At 39.5% G+C, this 25278-nt stretch overlaps 1 protein-coding gene across 2 annotated transcripts in view; it reads left to right on the forward strand.

Annotated features, from left to right (window-relative positions):
* The window catches only part of Tnpo1 (transportin 1), an 87448-nt gene that overhangs the window by 40251 nt on the left and 21919 nt on the right, over positions 1 to 25278 (forward strand). For both annotated transcript variants that reach the window (XM_028790194.1, XM_028790195.1), the window contains exons 5-12: positions 4669 to 4775; positions 7987 to 8120; positions 16437 to 16518; positions 18928 to 19050; positions 20628 to 20746; positions 21249 to 21309; positions 21890 to 22058; positions 24898 to 25050. In XM_028790194.1, coding sequence (XP_028646027.1) covers positions 4669 to 4775; positions 7987 to 8120; positions 16437 to 16518; positions 18928 to 19050; positions 20628 to 20746; positions 21249 to 21309; positions 21890 to 22058; positions 24898 to 25050 — 948 coding nt within the window. The remainder of the gene's footprint in view (positions 1 to 4668; positions 4776 to 7986; positions 8121 to 16436; positions 16519 to 18927; positions 19051 to 20627; positions 20747 to 21248; positions 21310 to 21889; positions 22059 to 24897; positions 25051 to 25278) is intronic.

Raw genomic sequence — 25278 nt, forward strand, 5'->3', positions numbered from 1 at the left:
CTTGATATCATTTCATAAAGTCTGTACGGTTCTTGGTTTAGGTCTTTTTTTTTTTCTTAAAGATTCATTTATTTTATGTATATGAGTACACTGTCGCTGTCTTCAGACACACCAGAAGAGGGTGTTGGATTTCACATTACAGATGGTTGTGAGCCACCCATGTGGTTGCTGGGAATTGAACTCAGGTCCTTTGGAATAGCAGTCACTCTTAACCACTGAGCCATCTCTCCAGCCTCTTAGGTCTTGTTTATAGTATGTACTCTGGTATTCTGACTATTGGAGGCCACTGACATTTTTAGTATAACCAACAGTTTTTAATCTAGCTTCAGGTGTAAGTGCAGTGTGTTTCCACGTAATGTCTGGAATTCGGTTAAGTAATGATGGTGAGTTCAGATTGAATGTGGATAGAACAGCTAAAGCGGTGGTTGGCGGGTGGGAAGTGAGCGCGTTCATTTAGTTCATCGATTTCCTCACTTTCGTCTGCAGATTCATTATCCCTTGGGGTTTTGCAGCATTCACATATTTTGCCAGTTGGGCAACCTTTTCCAGAATTCACATTGCTATAAAATCTGAATGTCCCAAGACAATCTCACTGGATCTCTAGATGGCTTCACTATGGAACTCACTATGTAAACCAGGCTGACAAGGAACTCAATGAGATCTCCTTGCTTCTGCCCCGAGTGATGGTGTTGAAGGCATGAGCCACTATAGCTGGCTAATAGTTCCTGGTAATTTAAAAGTCTGAAATATTAAATACATAAAGCTACCTAGTTAAATAGATTGGCCAATTAAATTATTTGCTTTGTGTTTTGTTAATTAAAAATGAAAGGACAGTGGTGCTCCAAGACAATAAAACAAAACCTTAAGAATTTGCAGATTCGGACTGGAGAGATGGCTCAGCGGTTAAAAGTACTGACTGGTTTTCTGAAGGTCTGGAGTTCAATTCCCAGCATCCACATGATGACTCGCAGCCATCTGTAACAGGATCCAGTGCCCTCTTCTGGTGTGTCTGAGGCAGTGACAGTGCGCTCACAGACATTGACTGCTGCTGATGGTGCTGAGGATGAGAAGTGGTTGAGGTCTCAGCCAAGATACGACTTGGCTACCACCCTGTCTAAACGTTGAGGGAATGTACCAGGAGACGAGGGCAGGAGAGTGTGAGAGCAAGCACAGGCAGCTAGTGAGAAAGGCTTCAGAATGCTATCTTCTGGGCATGACATGACTGGTGAATTCTCCTGTCCTGGGACTGCACCAGATTGGTACTATAAACAGCCTGTCATAGGTAGAGGTAGGGTTCATGGGGGTCCCACTACCTGCTGAACTGTGGCTTCTGAAACATTTTTGGAAAGGTATAGTCATTGTCTTCATTTGTACGGCCACTGGTGATCCACAAAGCTCCAGTATACAGCTTCAAAGGATGGGTCACAAAGGAAGAGTGAGTGTGGAAAAGGGGTGAGAAGAAAAAGAGACAGGAGAAGAGGGTAAGAGTAGCGGGTGTGAAATTATCAAGGGACACAAACCTTGGAAGTTGTGTCATCCCCCATTCTCCTGTTTGATGCAGGATAAAGACAGTAGAACAGTAGAAGGAAAGTTATTGGGCAGGACACAGTAAAGTACTTTTGTCATGGAAGAAGGCTCACAGGAAGTAGTCACATAGAATTGTGGAAGTTTGGGGTTTTTTTTGTCTTTGCTTTTGGAAAATAAACACAAGCATATTGTAAAATGATAGTTTCCAAGAAATCTGGATTTTTTTTTTCATTATTTTTTTAATTGGTTAATCTTAGTTCACATGAGAAAAGATTTTGAGATGGGATCTTGTTTTCTGTTCATTCTCCTGAGCTATAGCTCCAGGCATATGCCCACTATACCGAAATTTGATTTCTTTCTTTCCCTGTGTCTTGTATATTATGAATCTTATCAAAATTTATTTGGAAGGTACTTCATTTTAATGATTGTATGCTAATCCATTGGCTAAATGAATTGCTTGTCTTACCAAATAATACATGTCTTGTTTGTAATGTTACTATTCTAATTATATTAGTGGAAAAATTTATATAAGATTAATTCATACAGTTAACCTTATTGGAGAAAATATTTTAAATCCTTAAGATGTTAAGTATTTAAATATTATCAAACTCAATTACAGTTCTCATGTTTGTTTTGTTTGGTTTTGTGAGATAAAGTCTCAGGTAGTCCAGTTGGCTGTGTACTTGACTCTCCTGTCTCCATCTCTTATGTGTTGGGAGTTCCAGGCATGTGACACTACGCCCAGCTCTCACGGTCACTTTGCCTTTTGTCAACTCTTCTTACTATTTTCAGGAGTAGATGCATTTATGGGAATACAGAAGTTGGAGTTTGTCAGTCTGTCAACATCTTTTAAAGTTTCCCAAGTAAAGGGAATGCTGTTCAAGTTGTAGGTTGTGTCTCTTTTGTTCATTTGGTTTCTCTGAAATTTTACTTGATTTTTTGTTCTTGTTTGGTTGGTTGATTGGAGTTCTTGAGACAGGGTTTCTCTGTGTGGTCCTGAAAGACCTCTAGGTCAGGCTGGCCTAGATAGAACTCAGAGATCTGCCTACCTCTGTCTCCAGTGCTGGAATTAAAGTTGTCACCACTGAGCCTAACTTGGCTTGAGCTCGTGATCTTTTCACTTTCCAGGTCTGGGATTACAGCCTTAGTAAGCACAGAATCCTGTGTTCTTTTATATTTTAGTTTGAAGAAAGACTAACTGATGTGAAGAACAAAGTCTTGGTACCAAATTGATTCTCGCCTAAAGGCCCGTAGTAAGAGTGATAGCTTTAAAAAGCTTTCAGTATTTAAGGGTTTTTTTTTCCTACTTGATTTCCTTTTCTTAAAAAGTGAATTGTTTGTTTGTTTGTTTGTGACAAGCTAGAAATAAAAACTACTAGGTAGTTCTGGCTGACCTGGAACTCACTGTGTAGATCAGATAGCCTCTAACCCACAGGTCTACCTACCTCTGCCTCGACTAAATGTGTGCTTTAGTAACTGTGCTGTGTGAAAAGTTAGAATTTTGTCAGCAGTTTTGCTTATTGCTCAGAACAATCTTGTTAGAACTAAAGGGGAAAGTTAAAGAAAGCTTGTCTTCACTCTGCAGCTTACTCAATAATAACGGGGTAGCTGTTAGACGCCAGGCATTTCTGTATGAGTATTCATGAATTTCCAGAGTAACCCTATGAAGAAATTATTTTTCCATTTTGCAGCTTAGATTATACATAATTTACCTATTGTCACTTATACCTTCGTGTTATGAGAAGATCCATAGCCACCGTGTTTTATCCAATGGATAATAAGTTAGAAAAATGTTAACACAAAACTTATTAAATGGTGCACAACACAGTTTAATTAATCTAGTCAGAAGGAGATGCTTAGTTAGAATGTTCCACCAGTGTGGACTGTCTACTTAAGGTAAGGGTCTGTCTTTTGTTTTTTGGGTTTTTTTTTTTGTTGTTTTTGTTTTTTTGTTTTTCAAGACAGGGTTTATCTGTGCAGCCTGGCTGTCCTGGAACTCACTCTGTAGACCAGGCTGGCCTCGAACTCAGAAATCCGCCTGGCTCTGCCTCCCAAGTGCTGGGATTAAAGGCGTGCGCCACCACTGCCCGGCGGTAAGGGTCTGTCTTAGTTAGAGTTTTATTACAGTGAAGAGACACCATAACCAAGGCAACTCTTAAGAAGGAAAACCTTTCATTTGGGCTGGGTCACGGTTTCAGAGGTTTTGTTCAGTAGCATTGTGGCTGACAGCATGGCAGCGTGCAGGCAGGTTGTGCTAAAGTAGAGCTAAGAACTCTACATCTTGATTTGCAGGTAGCAAAGAGACTGTTTCACAAAGCATGGCTTGACCGTTTAAGATCTCAAGTCCTGCCTCCAGCAGGGCCACACCTCCTAATAGTTCGACTTCTATGGGCAAGCATTCAAACACCTGAATCTGTGGGGGCCAAACCTATTCAAACCCCCACAAGGTCTTCTTATAAAGCGTGTGGACACACTGGATTGTTCTCCAGTGAGGCACTGCTTATTTTTTCCCTGCTTGGAGTCATTGTCTGTAATTCCTGTGTAAGTTGGAAAGCTATTCTTTGCTGCTGCTGCTGCTGCTGCTGCTGCTGCTGCTGCTGCTCCTAGTCCTCCTCCTGCTCTCCTTTTTTGGAGCCAGGGTTTCTCTGTATAGCCCTGAATGTCTTTGACCTTGCTCTGTAGACCAGGCCGGCCTTGAACTCGGAGATCTTCCTTTCTCTGTTGAGATCAAAGGCATGTGTGTGCCACTACCACCACCATCTGTCTTATTCTTAGCTTTTTGATGAACCTTTTATTATGAATCTTATAGTTTCTTAAGCTCATCATTCAGTGTTGTTACTTGTAGGTGATTTTCATGAAATTTTGTTAATTTTAATTAGTTGGAAGTATTGTAGGTATTATAGAAAAGCAAATTGTAGGGGTTTTGTGGACATGTTGGGTAAAATTTTAAAAATTGGAGGAAACATTGTGCAACAAGATGAAGAACATGTGATTTATGCTGTGATACACACCCTACACTCCCCGGTGCTGAGGTGAGGGCGACTTTAATTGCAGTTTGGGTCTCTTGGTGGATTTCAAAGTGTGTGTTGTGCCCGTATCTCACACAGTGCAGTATGCTCCATATGTGTGTTGTCTTTCTAGGTATTTTAATTACAACCATAGCCTCCAAGGGAGAATTGCAGAATTGGCCTGACCTCTTACCAAAACTCTGTAGCCTGCTGGATTCTGAAGACTACAACACCTGTGAGGTACCGCTGTTTGTCTTTTCATAGCATGGGTTAAGTCTGGGAAAGTGCTTCTGAAATGGACAACTTAAACGCAGAGCCTAAAGCTTCCTTTGTATTTTATACTTGTTAACCTTTTACTGGTTTTCTGGGAATAATATGACAAAAATCTGTTTTCTATAACGAAATACTGGCTTTCTAAAGTTATTCTCAAATGTTACACTCATGTGATTAACAGCTGTTTATACTACATTTAATCAATTAATTTTTAATTGTATGTGTGGAAATGTTTTGCCTGCATGTATGTATATGTGTTTACCATATATGTATCTGGTGCTCTCAGGATTAGAAAAGGTCATCAGATTTCTCTAAGACAGGGGTTGGTGATGTTTTTGAGTTCCTATGTGGATGCTGGGAACCAAACTTGTGTCCTCTGCAAGAACAACAAGTAGGCTTACCTTACAGTGAACTGTCTCTCCAGCCCCTCGCTGATGGCTTCCAAACTTTAAATAAATAAATAAATAAATAAATAAACAAACTGAAATTTACCAAAGCACCAAACCATAAATTTTTTTGTTTCTCTAAATTAATGACATACAATAAAAGGCTCAAGCTTTTTTTTTTTTTTTTTTTTTTTTTTTGGTTTTTTTGAGACAGGGTTTCTCTATATAGCCCAGGATGTCTTGAAACTCACTCTGTAGACCAGGCTGGCCTCGAACTCAGAAATCCGCCTGCCTCTGCCTCCCAGGTGCTAAGGCATGCACCACCACTGCCCTGCGGCTCAAGCATTTTTAATCATACAGTATCTGATTCTGATCTTGATTTCATGTTTTATTTTCTTGGGGTTTATTTATTTATTTACTTATTTGGTGTGTGGGTTGCTTATTTCTTGCCACTGATAAATTATATAAAACTATTATGCATATTTGGGGAAATGAAGAAAATGGATTTGGGTTTTGTTTTGGTTTTGTTTTGTTTGTTTTCTGTTTTGTTTTGGTTTGTTTTTTGAGACAGTGTCATGGTGACCTCCTAACCTACCCCTAAAATGCCAGGATTACAGATGTGAGCTACTATGCCCACTTAGAGTTCCTTTCTTACAGATTCTTGATGTTGATGAGCACTGATGTATTTGACTTACTAGCAGACAATATCAGCCTTCCTCCCTCCCTCCCTCCTCCTCCTCCTCTTCCCTCCCTCCCTCCCTCCCTTCCTTTCGAGACAGTATCTCACAGTATAGCTCTGGGCAGCCTAGATAGAACTCCTAGAGATCCAACTAGCTTTGCTTCTGAGTATTAGAATGAAAGCCATCATGGGGCAGAAAACAGTTTGGATGCTTTGACTCTGAAGCAGCACATCTTGGGGGTATAAAGGAACAGAGTGGCATGGAGTGGTTTTATGACTAGCCTGGCCTGTCTAAAGGAGCATCGTACCTGGGAGGAGGGATATTTTGTCAAAACAGTCTCTTAAATCACTATTAAAAACCTTAATTCTTGGGGCTGGAGAGATGGCTCAGCAGTAGGAGTCTTGGCTACTCTTGTGAGGTAGAGTCCCAGCACTCACACGGCAGCTCACAACCTTCTGTAACTCCAGTTCCATGGATGAAGGGAGGAGGCAAAACACCAATGCACATTCAATAAACCTTTCAAAACAAAGTGTACTTCTCAGACATATGCTGCAGTCCCTAGGAAATAGAGTGGCACAGGTTAAATGGCACTTTGATATATGGTAAATATAAAAGATGAGGTATAACCAGGCAGTTTCTGGGAACAGAAGTATAAGCTATACTCATGGTAAATTGTACGATGGTGTGCTAAAGATGTAGGCTTTCTAGACGTTCGTTCACAATAATTCCTAAATGTTTGTTTTTAGCGGGAATTTGGTCAGTTTTTTTGTTTGCTTGCCTGCTTGGTTGGTTGGTTCTATTTGGTTTGTGTTTTTGCTTTTTTTTTTTTTTTCCTTATTTTTTTAAATATGTATTCTTCTGCCAGACAGTGATGGGTGGCACAAGCTTTAATCTCAGTGTGGAAGCAGAGGCGGGTGGGTCTCTGTGTTTGAGACCAGTCTTGTCTATAGAGTGAGTTTCAGACTAGCCAGGAGTACAAAGAAAACCCTGTCTTGCAAAACAAAAAATAAAACCAAACAAATAAATTCTCTTATTATTTTGGGTGGTGGTTGAAATTATTATTTCACAATAGGAATTATTGTTGCCACAATATTATTAAATTACTATTATTGCCACAATAGGAAACAAGTGAACATTTGACTTCAGTCATTGCCTTTTAGAAATATAACTTGTGTGCAAAAATCTTAGTATTCAAATATATCTATTTTAAGATAGCTAAAATCTATACTAGATTAGCATGGTATATCTAAGACTGACTTTATAGTTTTGGTAAAATTTTAAGTTTAAATTCCAAAATACAATTTTTGAGGTATTGTAAATTCTAAAAAGAATTCTAAAATAGAACCTTAAAAGGCTGTACTTTTTGTTAGTATTGTTATAAACTAACAACTGTATTGCTGTTGTGTACATAGTTGTCAGTAATGGAAGCAGAAAGAGTAAAGTAATTTACCTGCTAAGTAGGTTATACTATGCGCATGAACTCTTGGCTATCCTCTTGCCAAGGAAAATGATTGGGGAAAGAGTTGTCAAGTTGAATCTTCTGTCCTGTTACGTTTTGTTGTCAGTTTCTAATATATAACTAATATGTGATTGTTTTAAATTATTAATAAGTTATGTATTTCAGAGTAAATGCACGTTACAGTGGTTATTTCTAGGAAAAGGTAGCTTTACATTCATTTTAGCATTTAATAAGAAAATTTAAATATGGACTTAAAATTGATGAGAACATCTGAGTGGAATTAGATAATGAAATTAGATAATATTTATAACTAACGAAATTATTTTCTACTTTTACTTAATGCTAGAATTTAAATGTTTCATTAGGATAATATTTTAATACTCTAAAAGTGTTTTTAGTTTCTGTAAAGCATGTGTAGGCAGAGAACATAAATATCTAAATTAGTATTTCACACATCTTGGGCTTTTGCTTTGTTTAGCTTTGTTCTAATCTTTTTCTTTAACTTTTTCTTGCTGTGTTGTCTAGACAGGTCTCAAACTAGTTAGTGATCTGCATGTCTCAGCCTCCCAAGAACTAGGATTACAGGCAATGTGCTGTGTCACTTATTTGTAGTTGATTTCAGTGAATTCTAATATTGCAAAATTGTCTTCCAGGGAGCATTCGGTGCCCTTCAGAAGATATGTGAGGACTCTGCAGAGATTTTAGACAGTGATGTCTTAGATCGTCCTCTCAACATCATGATCCCCAAGTTTTTACAGTTTTTCAAGCACAGTAGTCCCAAAATAAGGTATGTATATAGCAGTATTAGTTGGCACTCTCTTGTTTAAGACCAAGATTAGTTTGAGAATATTGATTTTAAGTTTTCTGCTTTGTCACATCCAAATACCTTCATCTGTAGCTCAATAACTAAAATTCTTCCAGTGCAACATTGACATACTCAGGTTCATTGAGGTGAACAAGATTATCTAATGTTCTTTGAACTTTTAAACATGATGTCCTCTTTGCTGCCTACCCCTATTTCCAGGTCTAGTTCTGTGTTCCTTTGCTTTTCATCCTGTGATAGTAAATTGTCTGAATTGTAATAAGAACATGTTTTCATTGGGTTGTTGTCTATTGTTACTTTAAAGGTGTTGCATCTAATTGCAGAAAGATAGGCTCATTTAAACACAGAGGCACCAAAACCTTTTAGTATACCCTGACATAGGCTGACGTGGCAGCTCCTCAAGTTTAGTCTAGACTGGAATCCTTTCTTCACCTTAGCAATCACACCTGCTGAGTAACAGTGAAAAGGCTGTATTTAAAGATAAATTAGCCTTGATTAAGCCTATTGCAATCAGTTTCCCTAGCAAGCTGCAGTTAGAGTGTGTTAATGGAAGTATGTGACTCCTATATTCTTCTGAGCTGTTGAACTTGTTGCCTTTTGTTTTGGTGTGTGGTTGGTTGACCTTCCTAATTTGTTAAGGAAGGTGTTGATATTTTTTTGGTCAATGCTTCATGTATTTCCATAGGATAAACAGATGTGTTGGCATATGAAGAAGAATCATTGCCTAGAAGTAATCAGTCACTGAAGGGTAAATGAACTTGAGTGCTGACTGTAGCTAGTAGTTGGGCCTCGGTATTGTATCTCACAGACTTGTTTCAACTGTGTGACCAGAGAGCTAACCTGAATTTATTTGTTGGTTAGATTCTCTGTTTATGTTATTCTCCTACAGCTGTTTCCCTCTTTCATACTGTCCGTCCCCTCCTCTGGTCCTCTTTGTACTTTGATGTGTTATCATGTGTATATTTAAGTTTACCTAGGTTCTGCATATGAACCTAGTGTGATAGTGTCTCTCTGGACAGGGCAGAGTTCACTCACATCTCCAGCTCTGTGAAGGAAGTTCCATTTGCAGTTGTTGTGTCTCTAGACTTAGGAGCTTTTGTGCGTGTGTACCAGGCATGGTACAGCTGGACTATATAGTAGTTCTGTTTTTAGTTTTTTGAGGAAACCATATTGATTTCTATGGTTGCTGTTCCCATCATCAGCAAAAGTAGTTCCTGTTCTTAGTGTCCTTGCCAGCATTTGTTGTACATCATTTTTTAAGTGATAGCCATTGTAGTTTGGGGTAAGATGAAATCTCAGTGTAGTTTTAATTGACATTTCACTAATGCCTAAAGAAATGCAACACTTTCCAATATTTATTAATCATTTTATATTTCTTTGAGACCTTTCTCTTCAGTTCATTATCTCATTTAGTGATGTGATTTTTGTTTTGTTCTTATTTTGTTTTTATTTTTGTTCTTCATATTCTGCATATTGATGTGTAATTGTCAAAGATTTTCCTCCTATTTTCTATGCTGTTTTCCCCTAGCAGTTTCAGTTTTCAGGTCTTACATTAAGGGCTTTGATCCATTTTGAATTGATTTTTTTTTTTTTTTTTTTTTTTTTTTTTTACAAATTGTAAAGTATGGGTCTAGTTAGTCATTAGTGTGTAGATACTTGGTTTCCCCAGGAACTTGGAAAAGAGGCTCCTTCTCAGTGTTTGAAACCTTTGTCAAAGATTGGGTAGCTGTAGACAAGTGTGTTTATCTGGCCTGTATTGTACTTCATGAGTGTTTGTATGTGTGGTACACTTCCTATTGCTGTGACTCTAATGTAATCTGAGACAGGTGCCTACTGCACCGCTCTGTGCTTAGGGTCCTAGGACTGTCCACTCTCTTTGTGATTCCCCATGACTGTGAATTGTAGTTACTGCTTTCCCTTAGAAATTTCCCTGCTGCCATGTTTCAACCATGATATGTTCTATGAATAAGTTCTTGGTGTTAATTTGAGCATTGTAAGTAGCTTTTCTCTTTGGATATCTGTTTGAACATAGTGCTTCCTTGACCTTGGTTTTGTTTGGTTGGTTTTTTATTATGGTTTTTTGTTTGGTTGGTTTTATAAGATTTTATTTTTGGGGCTGGAGAGATGGCTCACTGGTTAAGAACACTACTGTTCTTCCAAAGGACCTCGGTTCAATTCACAGCATCTACATGGCAGCTTACACACACACACACACACACACACACACACACACACACACACACACAAATACCAACGCACATGAAATTAAAAGAAAAACATTTTATGTGTCTGGGTGTTTTTCATGAGTGTGTGTCTACTCTATATGCATGCAGTGCCCTTGGAGGCCAGAAGTTAGTTTTGGCTCTCTGAAACAACGAGAGTTACAGTTGTTTGGCCATGTTGATTTTGTTGGTCATATGTTCTATTTTCCTTTTTAATTTAGTTTATGTGATTTTTTTCATCTCTAATGTAATTCTTCCCCCCAAAAAATTTTTTTGCTTAACTGAATTTCTCTCACTTTGCTTTTTTGGCTATATGGCTGAGGTTTTCATCCATTTTGCCAACTTTCTCCTCTGAGCTTCTAGCTTTCCTCTAGCTGGTGCCTTGATTTCTTCCCTAATTGATCTGCTTGCTTATATCCTTTTTGGGGATGTTGATCATTTTTTGCTGTTAAACCTTGAGTGGCGTTAAGACCTTGGGGGAGTCTTGTAGTTGTGTCCTTTCACACTAATGTGTGTCTGTGTTGCAGTTTGTGCAACTCTTGGTTTGGATACCTCTTCCTCTTTTACTTAGGGATCTTATTGGGAAGTAGCCTACTTTGGTGGGCTCAGTTAGTTCCCAGTTCCACTTCTTAAGGAGCAAATAAAGAGTTATAGCAGTAGCAGCTGCAGCGAACGGTGCACAACAGACGCAGAGTCAGAATCAGTATCAGTGGCCACTCTATTCGTCAGCAGAAAATAGACAAAGTAATGTAGTGAGCGTGTCATGAAGCTAAAACTTTAGAGTCAATGTGGAAATGGTAAACAGGTCAGATGAAAGGGGGAGGTACTCAGGGAAGACAGGTTCAGGAGGGGGAAAGGGAAAAGAAGATGGTGGAGATTGTGAAGGGGAAGAGAGAACAGTCAGTTAAAATGTAAAAGAATTCTCCAATAATGAGAAAATATGTGAACAGAATAAGATGCAAGGAAGAAGGGGAGTAAAGCTCACACAAGGTTTTCAAACATAGAAGCTGGGTGTGGCAGCACTGCCTTTAATTCCAGCATTCAAGGAGGCAGAGGCAGACAGAGCTGGAGGCTGGGTAGTTGGTCTACATAGTGAGTTCCAGGACAGCAAGCTGTATAGAGAACCCTAATCTCAAAAAACCCAAACAAATAAACATTGCAAAAATAAACTCACCGGGGTTAGAGAGATGGCTCAGTGTGTACTATTTCAGAGGTCCTGCGTTAAGTTCCCAGGACTGTGGCTCACAACCACCTCTTAAGATGTGACAACTTGAGTGGGTGGTGGAGACTGACACATTTAATCCCAGCACTTGGGAGGTAGAGGCAGGTAGATCTCCCAATTTCGAAGCCAGCCTGATTTACAGAACTAGTTCTAGGACAGCCAGGGATACACAGAGAAAACCTGTCTCAAACAAACAAAAGATGTGACACCCAGTTCTTTTAAAATCACATATATGTGTGTCACTCCAAGGACCCTTGCAGTCATCTGAACATACACATACAAATACACATCCACGTGATTTTAAAAAACTGGGGTGAAGAGATAACTAAGTGACTTAAGAGTGCTTGTTCTTGTAAAGGTCCCAGGTTTGGTTTCCAGCACCACATAGCATCTCACAACTGCTTTTCAGGGGCTCTGATGCCCTTTTCTGATCTCTGCAGGCCTGCATACACACGGTTTATAGATGGTACAAGTGTACACGTGCGCGCACGCGCGCATGCACGCACACATAAATGGTACAGATACACTTGCAGGCAAAGCACCCATTCAAGTAATACAGAAAAAAAAATAATGTTCTTTTTTTAAATATTGGAAGTTTTACTAGAAGTTTTATACTCGAAAAGAATTAGAGGGTATTCCAATTGCCTGATGATGGGAATACATACACAAATACATGAAAGGTAGTAAAACGTGAAAAAGTAAAAATGCAAAACCAGTGGGGACAGGAAAAGTAGCACTTTGGTGTAGAGCCTCACTGGGCCTTTGGATTGGAGCATGACAGGGATGTGCAAACTGTGAGAAGGACAGTTGTGCCTGGGCCAGGAATGTGCAAACTGTGAGAAGGACAGTTGTGCCCAGGGCTCTTAGCCTTCTTTTCACTTTCTCCGGTTGTGAGCCTGTGTGCGCTCTCCACTTAGGCTTTGTTGTGCTCGCTCCAGGGCCTTGCTGCCTACCAAGCTTCACCTGTGTACTATGCCCTGAGTGCTTCTCCCTTCTGAGAGTGAGGGGGAACAACCTAGGCACTAAGATCTGCACAGGCGCAACTCCTTTGTTACTCTTAAATCTTGATAAGTTTTGCTCACTGTGCTGGTGGGATGGAGCTTCGATGTCAGATACTCCTCTGGAGCTTCCAAGTTGTGAGTCTGTAACAGATAGCTGGCTCCAAAGGTGACTCCACCTGTGCCCATCAGGTGGTGTGACCTCAATACACTAGAGTTGTTCTCAGCTGGTGGATTTAGCTCAGGGGCACCCCAAGGCTACAGTGACTGTCCCTGTATACTTCTCTGCCTACACAGAGGCCCTGCTACCTTTGCCTGTCAACATCTGGCCTTTGTTCTCTCTGAAATTGTCTTCCAGAATTAATTATCCTTCATTCTGGGGCAATGGCAGGTTGAACTTAGGTCCCGTGACTTCAATTCTGTTCTCAGGTCCCCAGATTAGCTCAGTTTTAAACAATAGCATCCCTCTTAGGATACCACTAGGCCACAGTCCTATTGGAAACTCCTTACTGCTGACCTGTCCTGGCATAGAGGGCATGGTCTCAGCAAAGACTGTGACTGGATTTGAGGTTTGAGAAAGGCTTGTCCTGTGTGTAGGACTTGGCCTTCAGATGAGGCTTCTGCGTTCCCTCTGCCTGCCATAGACATCATGTGACTAGAGCTATGTTTAGCTTTATCACACTTTTATTACGTTTATTTTTTGAGATTAATCGCATCATTTCTTCCTCAACTCTCCCATCTCCCCTTCCTTCCTGTTTTTTGAGATTTCATGGCCTTTTCATAAATTTTTGCAGTCACATTGGTCAGACATAGGTGTAGCTTCTGATATTCCCAGGAGACACAATCTTACAGCAGACTCCCCAGTCCTCTGGCTTTTACAACCTTTCTGCCCAGCCCCCTTCCAAAAAGGTACTCCACAACTCTGCGTTTTGTTTGGTTGTGGTTTTCTGCATGGTCTATGTCTGTTGCAAAGAGAGTTTCCTTGATGAGAGTGAAGATTGATACTCATCCATGGGTAATAATTTAGAATATATTTAAGTGCTTCTTCAAGATCCATGACTTCACTAGCCCCCTTTTCTTCCACATTCCCTCCAACTTTTGTTGTAGACTTTTTTTGTTAATTCTTTGCCATTCTGACTGGATAAGATGAAATCTTTAAGTTGTGTTTTGATTTACTTTTTCTAATTACTAGAGGTAGTGGACATTTTTTAGGTAAATTCATTTAAGAACCCATTTGGAGATGGGTTTCTTTGTTTTTATATATATATTTTGAATATTAATCCTCCTGTCAGGTGTATAGCTGGTAGACATTTTCCTCCATTCTATGTGCTTCCTCTTTACCTAGTTGATGATTGTTTGTTTAACTATGCAGAAGCTTTTTATTTTTTCAAGCACCGCCTGTTAGTAATTGTTGACCTTTATTTTGGGGTAAGTCGAATCCTAGTCAGGAAGTCTTTTCCTCTGCCTACATCATTTACAGGGGAGTACCTGTGTTCTGTTGTAGCAGTTCCAGTGGTTAAGGCTTTGCATTTAGGCCTCTGATTCATTTGGAGGTTTTATGCAAGCGATAGGGTAAACAGGAGTCTAATTTCATTCTTAGACATACGCACGTCCAGTTTTCCCAGCACCATTTGTCAAAGATGTTTTCTTTAGCCTGTGCTTTTGGCATTATTTATCACATAAATAGCTGAAGTCACACGTACTCATATTTGGGTCTTTGATTATTGTTCCAGTGGCCTGCATGTCTGTTCTTGTACCAGAAGCATATTGGGTTTTTTTGGTTTTGGTTTTTCTTTTTTTAAAGACAGAGTTTATCTATGTAGCCCCAGCTGTCCTGGAACTCACTCTGTAGACCAGGCTAGCCTCAAATTCAGAAATCTGCCTGCCTCTGCCTTCCAAGTACTGGGATTTAATGTGTGCACCACTACATAGAGTTCGTGTTAGTTTTTGTTACTGTGGCTCTGTAACGTATCTGGAATGGCGATCCCTCCAGCATTTCTCTTTTTGCTAAGAATTGTTTTGCTTATCTGGGGTCTTTTGTGGTTCTATATGAATTTTGGTATAGTTTTATTTTTTATTCTATTTATTAGAGCTTTTTTCTTTTTTTAAATCTGTGGGTTTTTACAGACCTGTCTCCTTCTGTCTCTTTGAGATAATCTTATGATGTTGTTCAGTATGGTCTCACATTGCATGTATATCTTGGCCTTCGTATGAACCTGGGTTTCTGGGTACAGACCATCACATGTTTCTAGCATAGTGGTTCTCAACTTTCCTGATGCTGCAACCCTTTAATACAGTTCCTCATATTGTGATGACCTCACACCATACAATTATGTCATTACTACTTTGTAAGTGTAGTTTTACTACTGTTGGGAATCATAATGTAAACGTCTGAGCTGTAGGGTGTCTGATATGTGACCCCATGAAAGGGTTGTTGACCTCCAAAGGCTCTCATCCCAGAGGTTGAGGACTGCTGCATGTCTTCTCTAGCTGTCTTAGTTCTATTGCTGTGAAGAGAAACCGTCATCAAGGCAGCTCTCATAAAGCTTAAATAAATTAAAGCATTTAATTTGGAGCTTGTTTACAGTTTCAGAGGTTTAGTCCTTGTCATTGGCAAGAAGCATGCAGGCAGGTGCAGGAGAGCAGTATCTCCTGATACACAGACAGAGAGAAACTGGGTTTGGTATGGACTTTTGAAACCCCAGAGTTTACCCCTAGTGACACGTTCTCCAACAGGGCTACACTCCTAGTACTTCTTTCAGACAGTTCCACTCCCTGATGACTAAGCAGCTTAGGCTTAATCTGTCAGCCTATGGAGGACATTCTCATTCAAACTCCAAACAACACATTCATTAAAATAATCTGTTTTGCCAAGCATTATGGCATACACCTTTGATCCCCGATCTTGGGAGGCAGAAGGAAGTAGATCTTTGAGCTTGAGGCCAACTAACTGAGGCTACATAGTAAAAACTTGGTCTCAAAAAAAAAAAAAAAAGAGTTCCCACTTTGGTTTAAAAATCTCACTTGTCAATGTAAATTCCATGCACATGTAGTTTCTTCTATATCATACTGGGTTCCAGTGTGTTCTTTGAACAAGAACCTTTGTTTTTAGCAAATTACATTCATTTAAAGTATAGCTCATTAAAGATAATTGGGAGTGATTGCTGCACAGCAAGGAGAGGGTTAGACAATGGATGCTTACAGGAGTGCTGGTTTCACTTTTAAAGTTATTTTCTGCTACATTTCAGTTCAGAAGAAAGTTGTGATGGTGTCGAGCTACTGATAAGAACAAAATGATCCCTGCAGGCTGGCTACTCAGCTTGTCAGTGTGGTGATGGAAATGATGAAAAGTTCTATCCAGTAAAAGTGTGGATTGAAGACAGACTAAATATTATCTGGCCTAAACCTTACAAGCACTCCAAAATGGGAATTGGAATGGAAATGTGTTTGACTTTGCTTAAGTTTGCTCTGCACTTACTAAATTCAGATGCTCTAAAGAATACACGTTTAGTTTTTCTTTAATTTAAAAGTATTTTGTTCTATAGGAAAGAAACTGCACTGTAAAAACACATATTTGAGTAAGTGCCATTTGTATAATATCAAGCAGGTCTTACTCAGAAATTAATTAAATCAAAGTGAATGGCTACATGCCAGGACTATTCTGCTGTTCTTTTTTAAATGCTGGGGCTGCTCCTCAACTGCAGTTTCCGCTTACTGAGTCATTGGTGTTCTACAGATTCTGGCTTAGTCTTTAATGGGTACAGACACCATAGTATCTCTGAGATGCACATGGAGTTCGTAACCACAGTAACGTACTAATGTGTACCTCGGTTCCTAGGTCTCATGCTGTTGCATGTGTCAATCAGTTCATCATCAGTCGGACCCAAGCGCTCATGCTGCACATCGATTCTTTCATTGAGGTAAGACTGGTCACTGCCCACGGAGGACTACCCTGTGCTGTGACTGTAGTATATAGACAAATAGTTGTTATTGCTGATGGTATTAAAGTTGGATACAATATTACTGGTTTTTCCTAGCTGGAAATAAAAGCATTCTTTATATGATAAAACATTGGAAATGTGATCCAAATATTAGTTACAGAGTGAATGTAGTTCTGCCTCCTAGCTTGACTGCTTAGAAGTCTTCTTCAATACACCATTCAGTTTGTACATGCATGATTGTACATGCTAGACCATGGGTAACATTTGAAGCAAGCAAACACAAACTGTTGTGGTTGGATGAAGTTGACCTGTAACAATCCAAAGGTACATACTAAAAGAACAGCTACATAATAGTTGACTTAGCTGTTAACTGTGCATTTCATGGTGGTCTTAAATGCCCTCAGTATATAGGCCAGACCATTTGGGAAAAGCTTTCTGTTTTTTCCATTTATTTACATTATAAACATAGAAGAGTCAAGAAAACTATTAACTCTTACATACTAAGTACCATCTTAGTGGCATAAATACAGAAAGAATAAGACCATGCTCATGGGGGCTCATAGAGACTGAACCACCAACCAAAGAGCATTGAGAGGCTGGACATAGGCCTCCTACACAATTGTAGCAGATGTGCAGGTTGGTCTTCATGTGGGTCCCCTAACAATTGGAGGCGGAATGGCTCTTTTTGGTGTTTTATGTGTATCCTAGAGTGACCTTGAACTCTTGATCATCCTACCTCCCATCTCAAGTGATGGGGTTACAGGACAACCAGAGAGCACTAGCTTCTGTGCCCATCCTAAGGTTGGCTTGGTCTTAGTGAAAACTTGTTATAGTCAAAAAGTATAAGTGTGGACCCAAATTCCATGTAGGCTTGTTTCAAATCCTTCAACCAGGTGGCACATTTTTATTTAACCCCTGCTAATTATTAGTCTATGAAATGAATAATATAGTATCTTGGACTGTGACAGTTGGATCTATTACTCTGTTGTCTATTTATGCTCCCACTCCTTAACCTTCTAGAGGAGTTTGTAAGGATCAGCACAGGAGTGATTGATTACCTTGGTTACTGTCAATTTCCTCTCTCCTAGTTGGTTGACTTGGTGAATAGCAGCAATTTAGGATTGGGGTGTTATCCTGCTCCCCCTGCTGTTCCAGTAGAGGAGTGAACACTTAGGCCGGATGATACAGTGCCATTAGTTTGTTTTATTTGTTTATTGGTTGGTTCTTTGTCTGACTCTGTAGCTTAAGCTGGTCTGGGACTTCTGCCTCAACTTTCAGACTGCTAGGACTGCACATCCAGCAATCTAAAAAAACTAAACTAAAAAACTTTTTTAAAAAATTACTTTAAAGTACAGCTGAACAGCTAAGAAGATGGCTCAGTTTGTAAAGTGACTTGAGTGCATATTCCCAGCACTCGACATAAAAAGCCAAGCATGGCATTTTGTGCCTGTAACCCCAGTACTGTGGGTTAAAGGAGGGAGATCGCTTAAGCTTGATATCCAGCCAGTGTCCAGAAGAGTTGATGAGGCTTCAGATTCAGTGAGTGAGCTCACCTAATGAAAATGACGATGATGACGACAACGTAGTATAGTTTGGCTGTGGGATACCTCTGGACTCCAAGTGAACACACACATGTACTTATTTTACCTATATCACTTACGTGCATATACACTGCACACAAAAACAGAATGATGTTTTAGGCCTGGAGAGATGGCTTAGTGTCAAGAGCATGTACCTAGAGAACCTGAGTTAATTCCCAGCACCCACGTCAGATGACTCAAAACCACCTTTAACTCTAACTCCAAGGATTGAGACCCTATTGGCCTCTATGGGCGCTTGTACTATGTGCAACCCCCAGATATACACATACACATAATTAAAAGAGATACTTTTTAAATACATGTTGTTATGGTGCATATTTTAATCCTAGCACTTAGGCAGCAGAGGCAGGTGGATCTCCATGAGTTCCATGCTAGCCTTCTCTACATAAGGAGTTCCAGGTTAGCCAGCAATACACAAAGAGACCTTTTTTATCATTAATTGTTTATAAGGCAATTCTGGACTTAGGGGAATGTTTGTTGGTTTGGTTTTTGGATTTTGTGTGTGTGGTTTTTGTTGTGGTTTGGTTTGGTTTGGTTTGGTTTGGTTTGGTTTGGTTTGGTTTGGTTTGGTTTGGTTTGGGTTTTTGAAGCAAAGTCTGTAGGATCTCGTTCTGGCCTTGAGCTTTAAGGTCTTCCTGCCTTCAGCTGTCAAAGTTGCTATATGTCAAGCTTCCAGTTCAGTTGTTTTGTACCCTGTTACCTTAGCATTTCTATTAAAAAATAAACCATTTTATTTAATGCATGGGAGATTTTAAACTAGGAAGGCAAATGTGTTTGTTGTATACAGAACCTCTTTGCACTGGCTGGCGATGAAGAAGCAGAGGTGCGGAAGAACGTGTGCCGGGCACTGGTGATGCTGCTGGAAGTCCGGATGGACCGCCTGCTTCCTCACATGCACAACATAGTCGAGGTAGCCACAGCATGCACGGACTATTACTTCATTTCTTTCTTAAGAGAAATATTTGGCAAAAATGTGTAATGTAAAGATGAAATTTTCTGATTTTCTATGACACCTTTGAGGGACAAGACATAAAATAGATATGATTGTTTTAAAATTGTAAATCTTCATTGGTCATTTTTTTCTTTTGTGGGATTTAAGATATTATTGGAGGAATTATTTAAAGATAGAGACTAGGTTTTTTTTTTTTTTTTTTTTTTGATCATTGTAGCTAGAAAATTCTCATTAAAAATGGTATGTCAAGTTACGGGTATTTTGAGGTTATTGGGTGATGTATTATCAGTATGATTTCTCTGATTTTGTGACTTTCTGGAAGGTTGAGGTTTCTAACAAAGAAAGACATTGGCAAGCGGTGGTGGAGTACATCCTGGTCTATAGAGCGAATTCCAGGACAGCAGGGATTGCACAGAAAATCTCTGGCTGGATTCAACAAGCCAGAAATATAGAAGTTGTATCTTTGAGTTGAAGAATTTGAAGCTAATTAGAAAGTTTAAATTTTTATCACTTGGTGTAGGTCACACCTAAGGAGCCTAATTTTATAATATTGTGTAATACTTTATTCAGCAGTACTCCGAAGCATAATATTTGGCAGGTAGTAAAGCAGGCCTGTGACTGTTTCCATATTTTGCCATGTAGCGTCTTTCAGTCCAAAACAGAGAGTATACTAGAAATATATCAATTGACTTTGATTCTAGTCCCAGATAGATATACTGGGAAATTACATGAGTGAATTCAGCTTGGTATGTTCAGAGGTCATGATAAACACCCTATTGAAACCACAGATTGTACTTACGGAATGTTAGAGCTAGGATTTAGATGTGCATACCTGTGGCCCCAGCACTTTGGAGACAGAAGGAGGATCTTAAGTATGAGTCCAGATGGGCTATATGGTGAACTCTGGGCCAACCTGGGATCCATGCTGAGACCCTGTCTGCAGAAGACAAAAACAAAAGGGGGAAAATAATCTGTCGCCTTTCCAAACTAAAGTGATTGACTTATATGTCACTTTTTTTTTTCTTTTTTTCACAGAGACTGGGTTTCTCTGTGTAGCCCTGGCTGTCCTGGAACTCACTCTGTAGACCAGGCTGTCCTCGATATCAGAAATCCGCCTGCCTCTGCCTCCCAACTGCTGGGATTAAAGGTGTGCACCACCACTACTCGACTATATATCACTTTAAAATATGGAAAAAAGTCTGTCTACAAGACACAAATTGTTATTTTTAGATTCTCTATTTTAAGGAAGATATGTAGAGTTATTTTTGCTTTTCTCTGATTAACATCAACATGTCAGAAAATACAGCAGTTTCCTTTTATACCCCTCATGGAAGCTGATGAATAATGCATACAAATAAACACTTCATTCTTACGAAGTGACTCTTACATTTTAACCTTGTTTTAGAGGCACATAGAGAGCTTTAAAGAGAGAGAAGCACAGGTTGGAAATCATGATTTGCAGTGTAAGGGATCAGGACTAAATTATTATTCGTGGTCCAGATGAAGCTGATGAGCAGTATGGATTCTCTTCACAGTACATGCTGCAGAGGACCCAAGACCAAGATGAGAATGTAGCTCTGGAGGCCTGTGAATTCTGGCTGACTTTGGCTGAACAGCCAATATGCAAAGATGTACTTGTAAGACATCTGCCTAAGTAAGTAGCCTGCACTCAGTGCTGCGTGTCCTCAAGACACTCAGACTCTCAGTGTGCGTCCCTGCATCATAGAGGGGGCTTCTAAAGAAGTCTGTTATCGTTATCAGTAGACTTTTGGGATTACCTTTTTAAAAACAACATGAGGATAGTTTGTTCCTGTGTTGGGGGCGGATCCACAGGTGCCAAAATAGGCATGTGGAGATCAGGACACCGTGTCCTGAAGTCCTACATAGACAGATAAGCATAATTGCAATGTTTACTTACTTTTGGTCTTCAATTTTGGAACCTTTTGAGCATTAAGGTTGGCTTGCTGGCCCAAGTTTCTTAAACCTATCCTGTTTGTATTCTTTGAGTTATTGGGGGAGGGAGGGGTCAGTGATGTAGCACTGGATATTCTGAAAGACTATATTGCCTCTTGTTGGTTTAAGTAGTATGGATACAGTTGTTAAAGACAACTTAAAACTGTCAGTATTTAGATCTTTGTTTCATGAATTCTTTCTAGGTTGATTCCTGTGTTAGTGAATGGCATGAAGTACTCAGATATAGATATTATCCTGCTTAAGGTAAGGAAACTATTCTCTGACTAGGGAGGATAATATCTATATTGATAATAAAGCTTTGAATTTGATCAGTAGGATGTTTATTTAGGATAGACCTTATGTAAAGACTCCTTATTGCATATAGTAGGCTACAAATATTCCTAGATAGAACAAGCGTGATGAATTTTCATTGCAGTAAGTCATACCTTAATTGGTAGTGACTTTGGGTTTTCCTTTATTTACTTTGACCAAAACTATTTGGAGTTTTTTGGGGTTGTTGTTAGTAATTTGTTGTTGTTGTTTTTTAATCTATCTTATTCTCTCTGGGGTTTATTTTAAATACACTGGGAATCTGATTCAGGTTACTCTTATTGTACCAAGTAATAGTTGACAGGGCCTACTAACTTAGCAGATGTCATGTACTCCATTGTCCCTTTCACAGGGACCTGTTTACTGCAAACGGGAGTAGTTCTCACTCAGGAAATACACTCTAGAATCCTGTGTGTGACTGAACCCATATAATGTTCTGGCTCCTTTACTTACATTAGTATTAATAGCTTAAAGTGGAATAGCCACTGAAAACTTCTGTCTAAAATAACAACAGGGTGATGTTGAAGAAGATGAGACCATCCCTGATAGTGAGCAGGATATACGGCCACGGTTTCATCGCTCAAGGACAGTGGCTCAGCAGCACGAGGAGGATGGGATTGAGGAGGAAGAGGACGACGATGATGAAATTGATGATGACGATACAATTTCTGACTGGAACCTGAGTAAGTGAGGATTTGCTACTTGGCCATTCCTGACCAGCTTTTTTTACTTAGTATAATAAGGTTCATCCACTTTGTAGCATGTATCCATAGTTCTTTCCCATATCAGTTGGAAATTTTCCCATTTTGGTGTGGGGAGTAAAGTAAAAAAACCATGAAGGTTGAGGTGCAGGTTTTTATGTGGACTAACTGAGGGTATCTCCGATCTGTTGGCAAATATATCCAGTACAAGGCTACTGGGTAATGGTACTCTGACCACAGCATGTTCTTAATGGGGCTGCACTGATGTACTTCCACACCAGGACCGGTGTTTGTTTCTCATGTTATGTCTCTTGTCCTGTTGTCACTAATGACTATGACTAGGAATCTTTGGTTTTTATTTCCATTATAGCATGTTCTTGTAATTGATGATCATCATATTTACCTTGTTTGTTGGATTATTCTCCTAGTCAGAGTCTCACTGTGTAGCCCTGAGTGGTCTGGATTCCACTGTCTAGACCCGGCTGACCTCTGAATTGTATTAGTCCATTTGCCTTTAGCTTCCTGAGTGCATATATTACTGCCACAGACCATTACTGTGCCCTGCACATCATTGCATTATTTAAAAGACTTCTCCTGTTTTCCCTGCAAGTTTTTGTATGCTTGATATAATTGGCATTAAGAATAGGGAAGTTCTCCATTTTGTTTTCTCCCTCCCTGACAAACCTGAAAACTCATCACCTATGGAACTGGCATTCTGACCCACATCCTATTTTTCTTTCTAAGTTGCTGTTATTTGGTTTGGGTGTTTGCCTGCAAATGTCTCTACATCAAGTGACTGGTGCCTGAGGAGGCCAGAAGAGGGTATCAGATATCCTAAAAGTGCAGTTACAGATGGTTATGAGCTACCATGTGAGTGCTGGGAATTGAACTCCAGTCCTCTGCAAGAGCAGCCAACTTTACCTGCTGAGCCATCTCTCCAGCCCGCTGCCCACACTCTTAATTGAAGAGTAGCAGCTTGCTTGCTTACCTGGTTTGGACTGAAGCCTTGGAATTCCACCTGGAGGCCCTTATCACATTCTTTTCCAGCCATAGACTAGATCATGGCATGACTTCTAAAAACTGGTTTTAATTTCACAAAATAATTGGATCTACATGTCAAGGAAGACTACTTGCTACTGCTTCTAGCTTAATATACTGAAATGCCATTTATTTCCTTCATTAAAAGATGCTCTTAGATGCCATAGTGTGGTACCCACATGGCGAGAACCTCAGCTTGTGGCTCTTCAGTTTTGTTTTTCTTGTTACTTCGTTTTTAAAACCCTGCTGCTCTAGTTCAGGATTTCTCACCCTTGACATTATTCACATTTGAGTTCACATAATTTCATTTTTGTGAGGATTGTCCTACACATTATAATACGCTGCTTTTGTACACAGAAATTATGGCAATCAGCAGTGTCCTCATACAGTACTAGACACCCTGCAACTAAAACACCCTGGTGTGGACTCACCCCTTCTTATTAATTTCAAAGTATTAGAGGGGTTATTTTGTTTTTTTGTTTGTTTGGTTTTTTGGGGTTTTTTTTTTTGGTTTTTTCGAGACAGGGTTTCTCTGTGTAGTCCTGGCTGTCCTGGAACTCACTCTGTAGACCAGGCTGGCCTCGAACTCAGAAATCCTCCTGCCTCTGCCTCCCAAGTGCTGGGATTAAAGGCGTGCGCCACCACTGCTCGGCAGTATTAGAGTTTTTAATAACTTTTATGATTGTCTTATGATGTGTGTCACCCTAGAGCACATAATTTCTATTCTGTCTGCTTAATTTCTTACGTGTAATCTTAAAATTTTAAAATGTCTTACTTGCTATGCCCTATGCCAGAGACTTTGTATGCATATCACATGTAATCGTTCCAGTAACCTTAGGTAAGAAGAGAACTCCTGAAGAGTGGTGTAGATAGATCTATCGATAGCAAGTGCTTATATCCTGTTTACCTTTATACCCTGCCAGAAGCTCTTTGCACATATGGAAAATCCTGTTGATCCTGTTAGGGGAAAAGCCAGGTTTCTAAAACTGACACCAGATTATATATAGTCTGCTGCTCTTCTGTGTATCTTCAGCACACAGAAAATTTCTTTTGTTGTTTGACTGTATGCTATTCATTTATGCAAATCTACCATTTGTTTAATAATTAAGACTTTCTAACAGATTGTTTCTTGTAGACAATATAGCAGCTTTTACTGTCATATAGAATTTTTGCTGCTAACTAAAGTTTATGATCAACTGTTTGCTATATCTAGTTCACATTGATAAAAGTTTATACTTTATATCCTTGTTATTTTAATTCAATTATCTCGTTAATGAAATCTTAGCTGGCTTAGTCCTTTGTAAAGAAATTTTTCTGCCATTTTTCATTTTATATGTTATACTTGGTTAACTTCCAAATAAGAAATGATATACTCGATTCCCAATTAACTGCTACTAGAACTCTTATATAGAACTTAGTTGGTGTTTTGTATATTCTTTGCTTATTTGTTTTATTTTTGAGACAGGGTATCATGTACCTCTAACTGACCTGGAACTCAGTGTCAAGCAGGCTGGCTTTTGAGAGATTTTCCCCAAGTGCTAGGTTTGAAAACATATGCCACTACAGGCCTGGCCCCAGGTAGAACTCAGTCTTAAGTGTGACCTTTTTTCTGTTTGCACATTTTGTCATGGAATTTTAACAATAGCCATGGCCTTTTAGAAGCATTGGATTGAGTAGAACATTAGACTTTTTCCACAAGGATATAGGAAAATTCTATAATCAAGTACAAAAAAAAAGTATTTTAATAAATTCACTAATTCTGTCACAATTTTCATTTCTTCAGGAAAATGTTCTGCTGCTGCCCTTGATGTTCTCGCAAACGTTTATCGTGATGAGCTTTTGCCACACATTTTGCCACTTTTGAAAGAATTGCTTTTCCATCATGAATGGGTTGTAAAAGAATCTGGTATCCTGGTTTTAGGAGCAATTGCTGAAGGTAAGTCCAGCTTGCATTACAAGGGTTTGATAGATGTTAATCAGGCTAGGCTCCTGTAAGGCGTTGTTAACTGAGTACGTTGAGACTGGCCTAAGTGTCCACACTTCCTGGCTCTGCTGGCAGTGCTAGGTGTGGTACCCAAGAGCAGTCCACACAGTTCACGAGGGGACGGAGTCGAGAAGCCGCCCTGAGGTCAGCTTCTGCTCGGTGTAAGCAGTTGCAGGCTCG

Source organism: Grammomys surdaster, unplaced genomic scaffold (assembly GCF_004785775.1).
Source record: "Grammomys surdaster isolate TR1022 unplaced genomic scaffold, NIH_TR_1.0 125876, whole genome shotgun sequence".
NCBI classification, from domain to species: Eukaryota; Metazoa; Chordata; class Mammalia; order Rodentia; family Muridae; genus Grammomys; species Grammomys surdaster.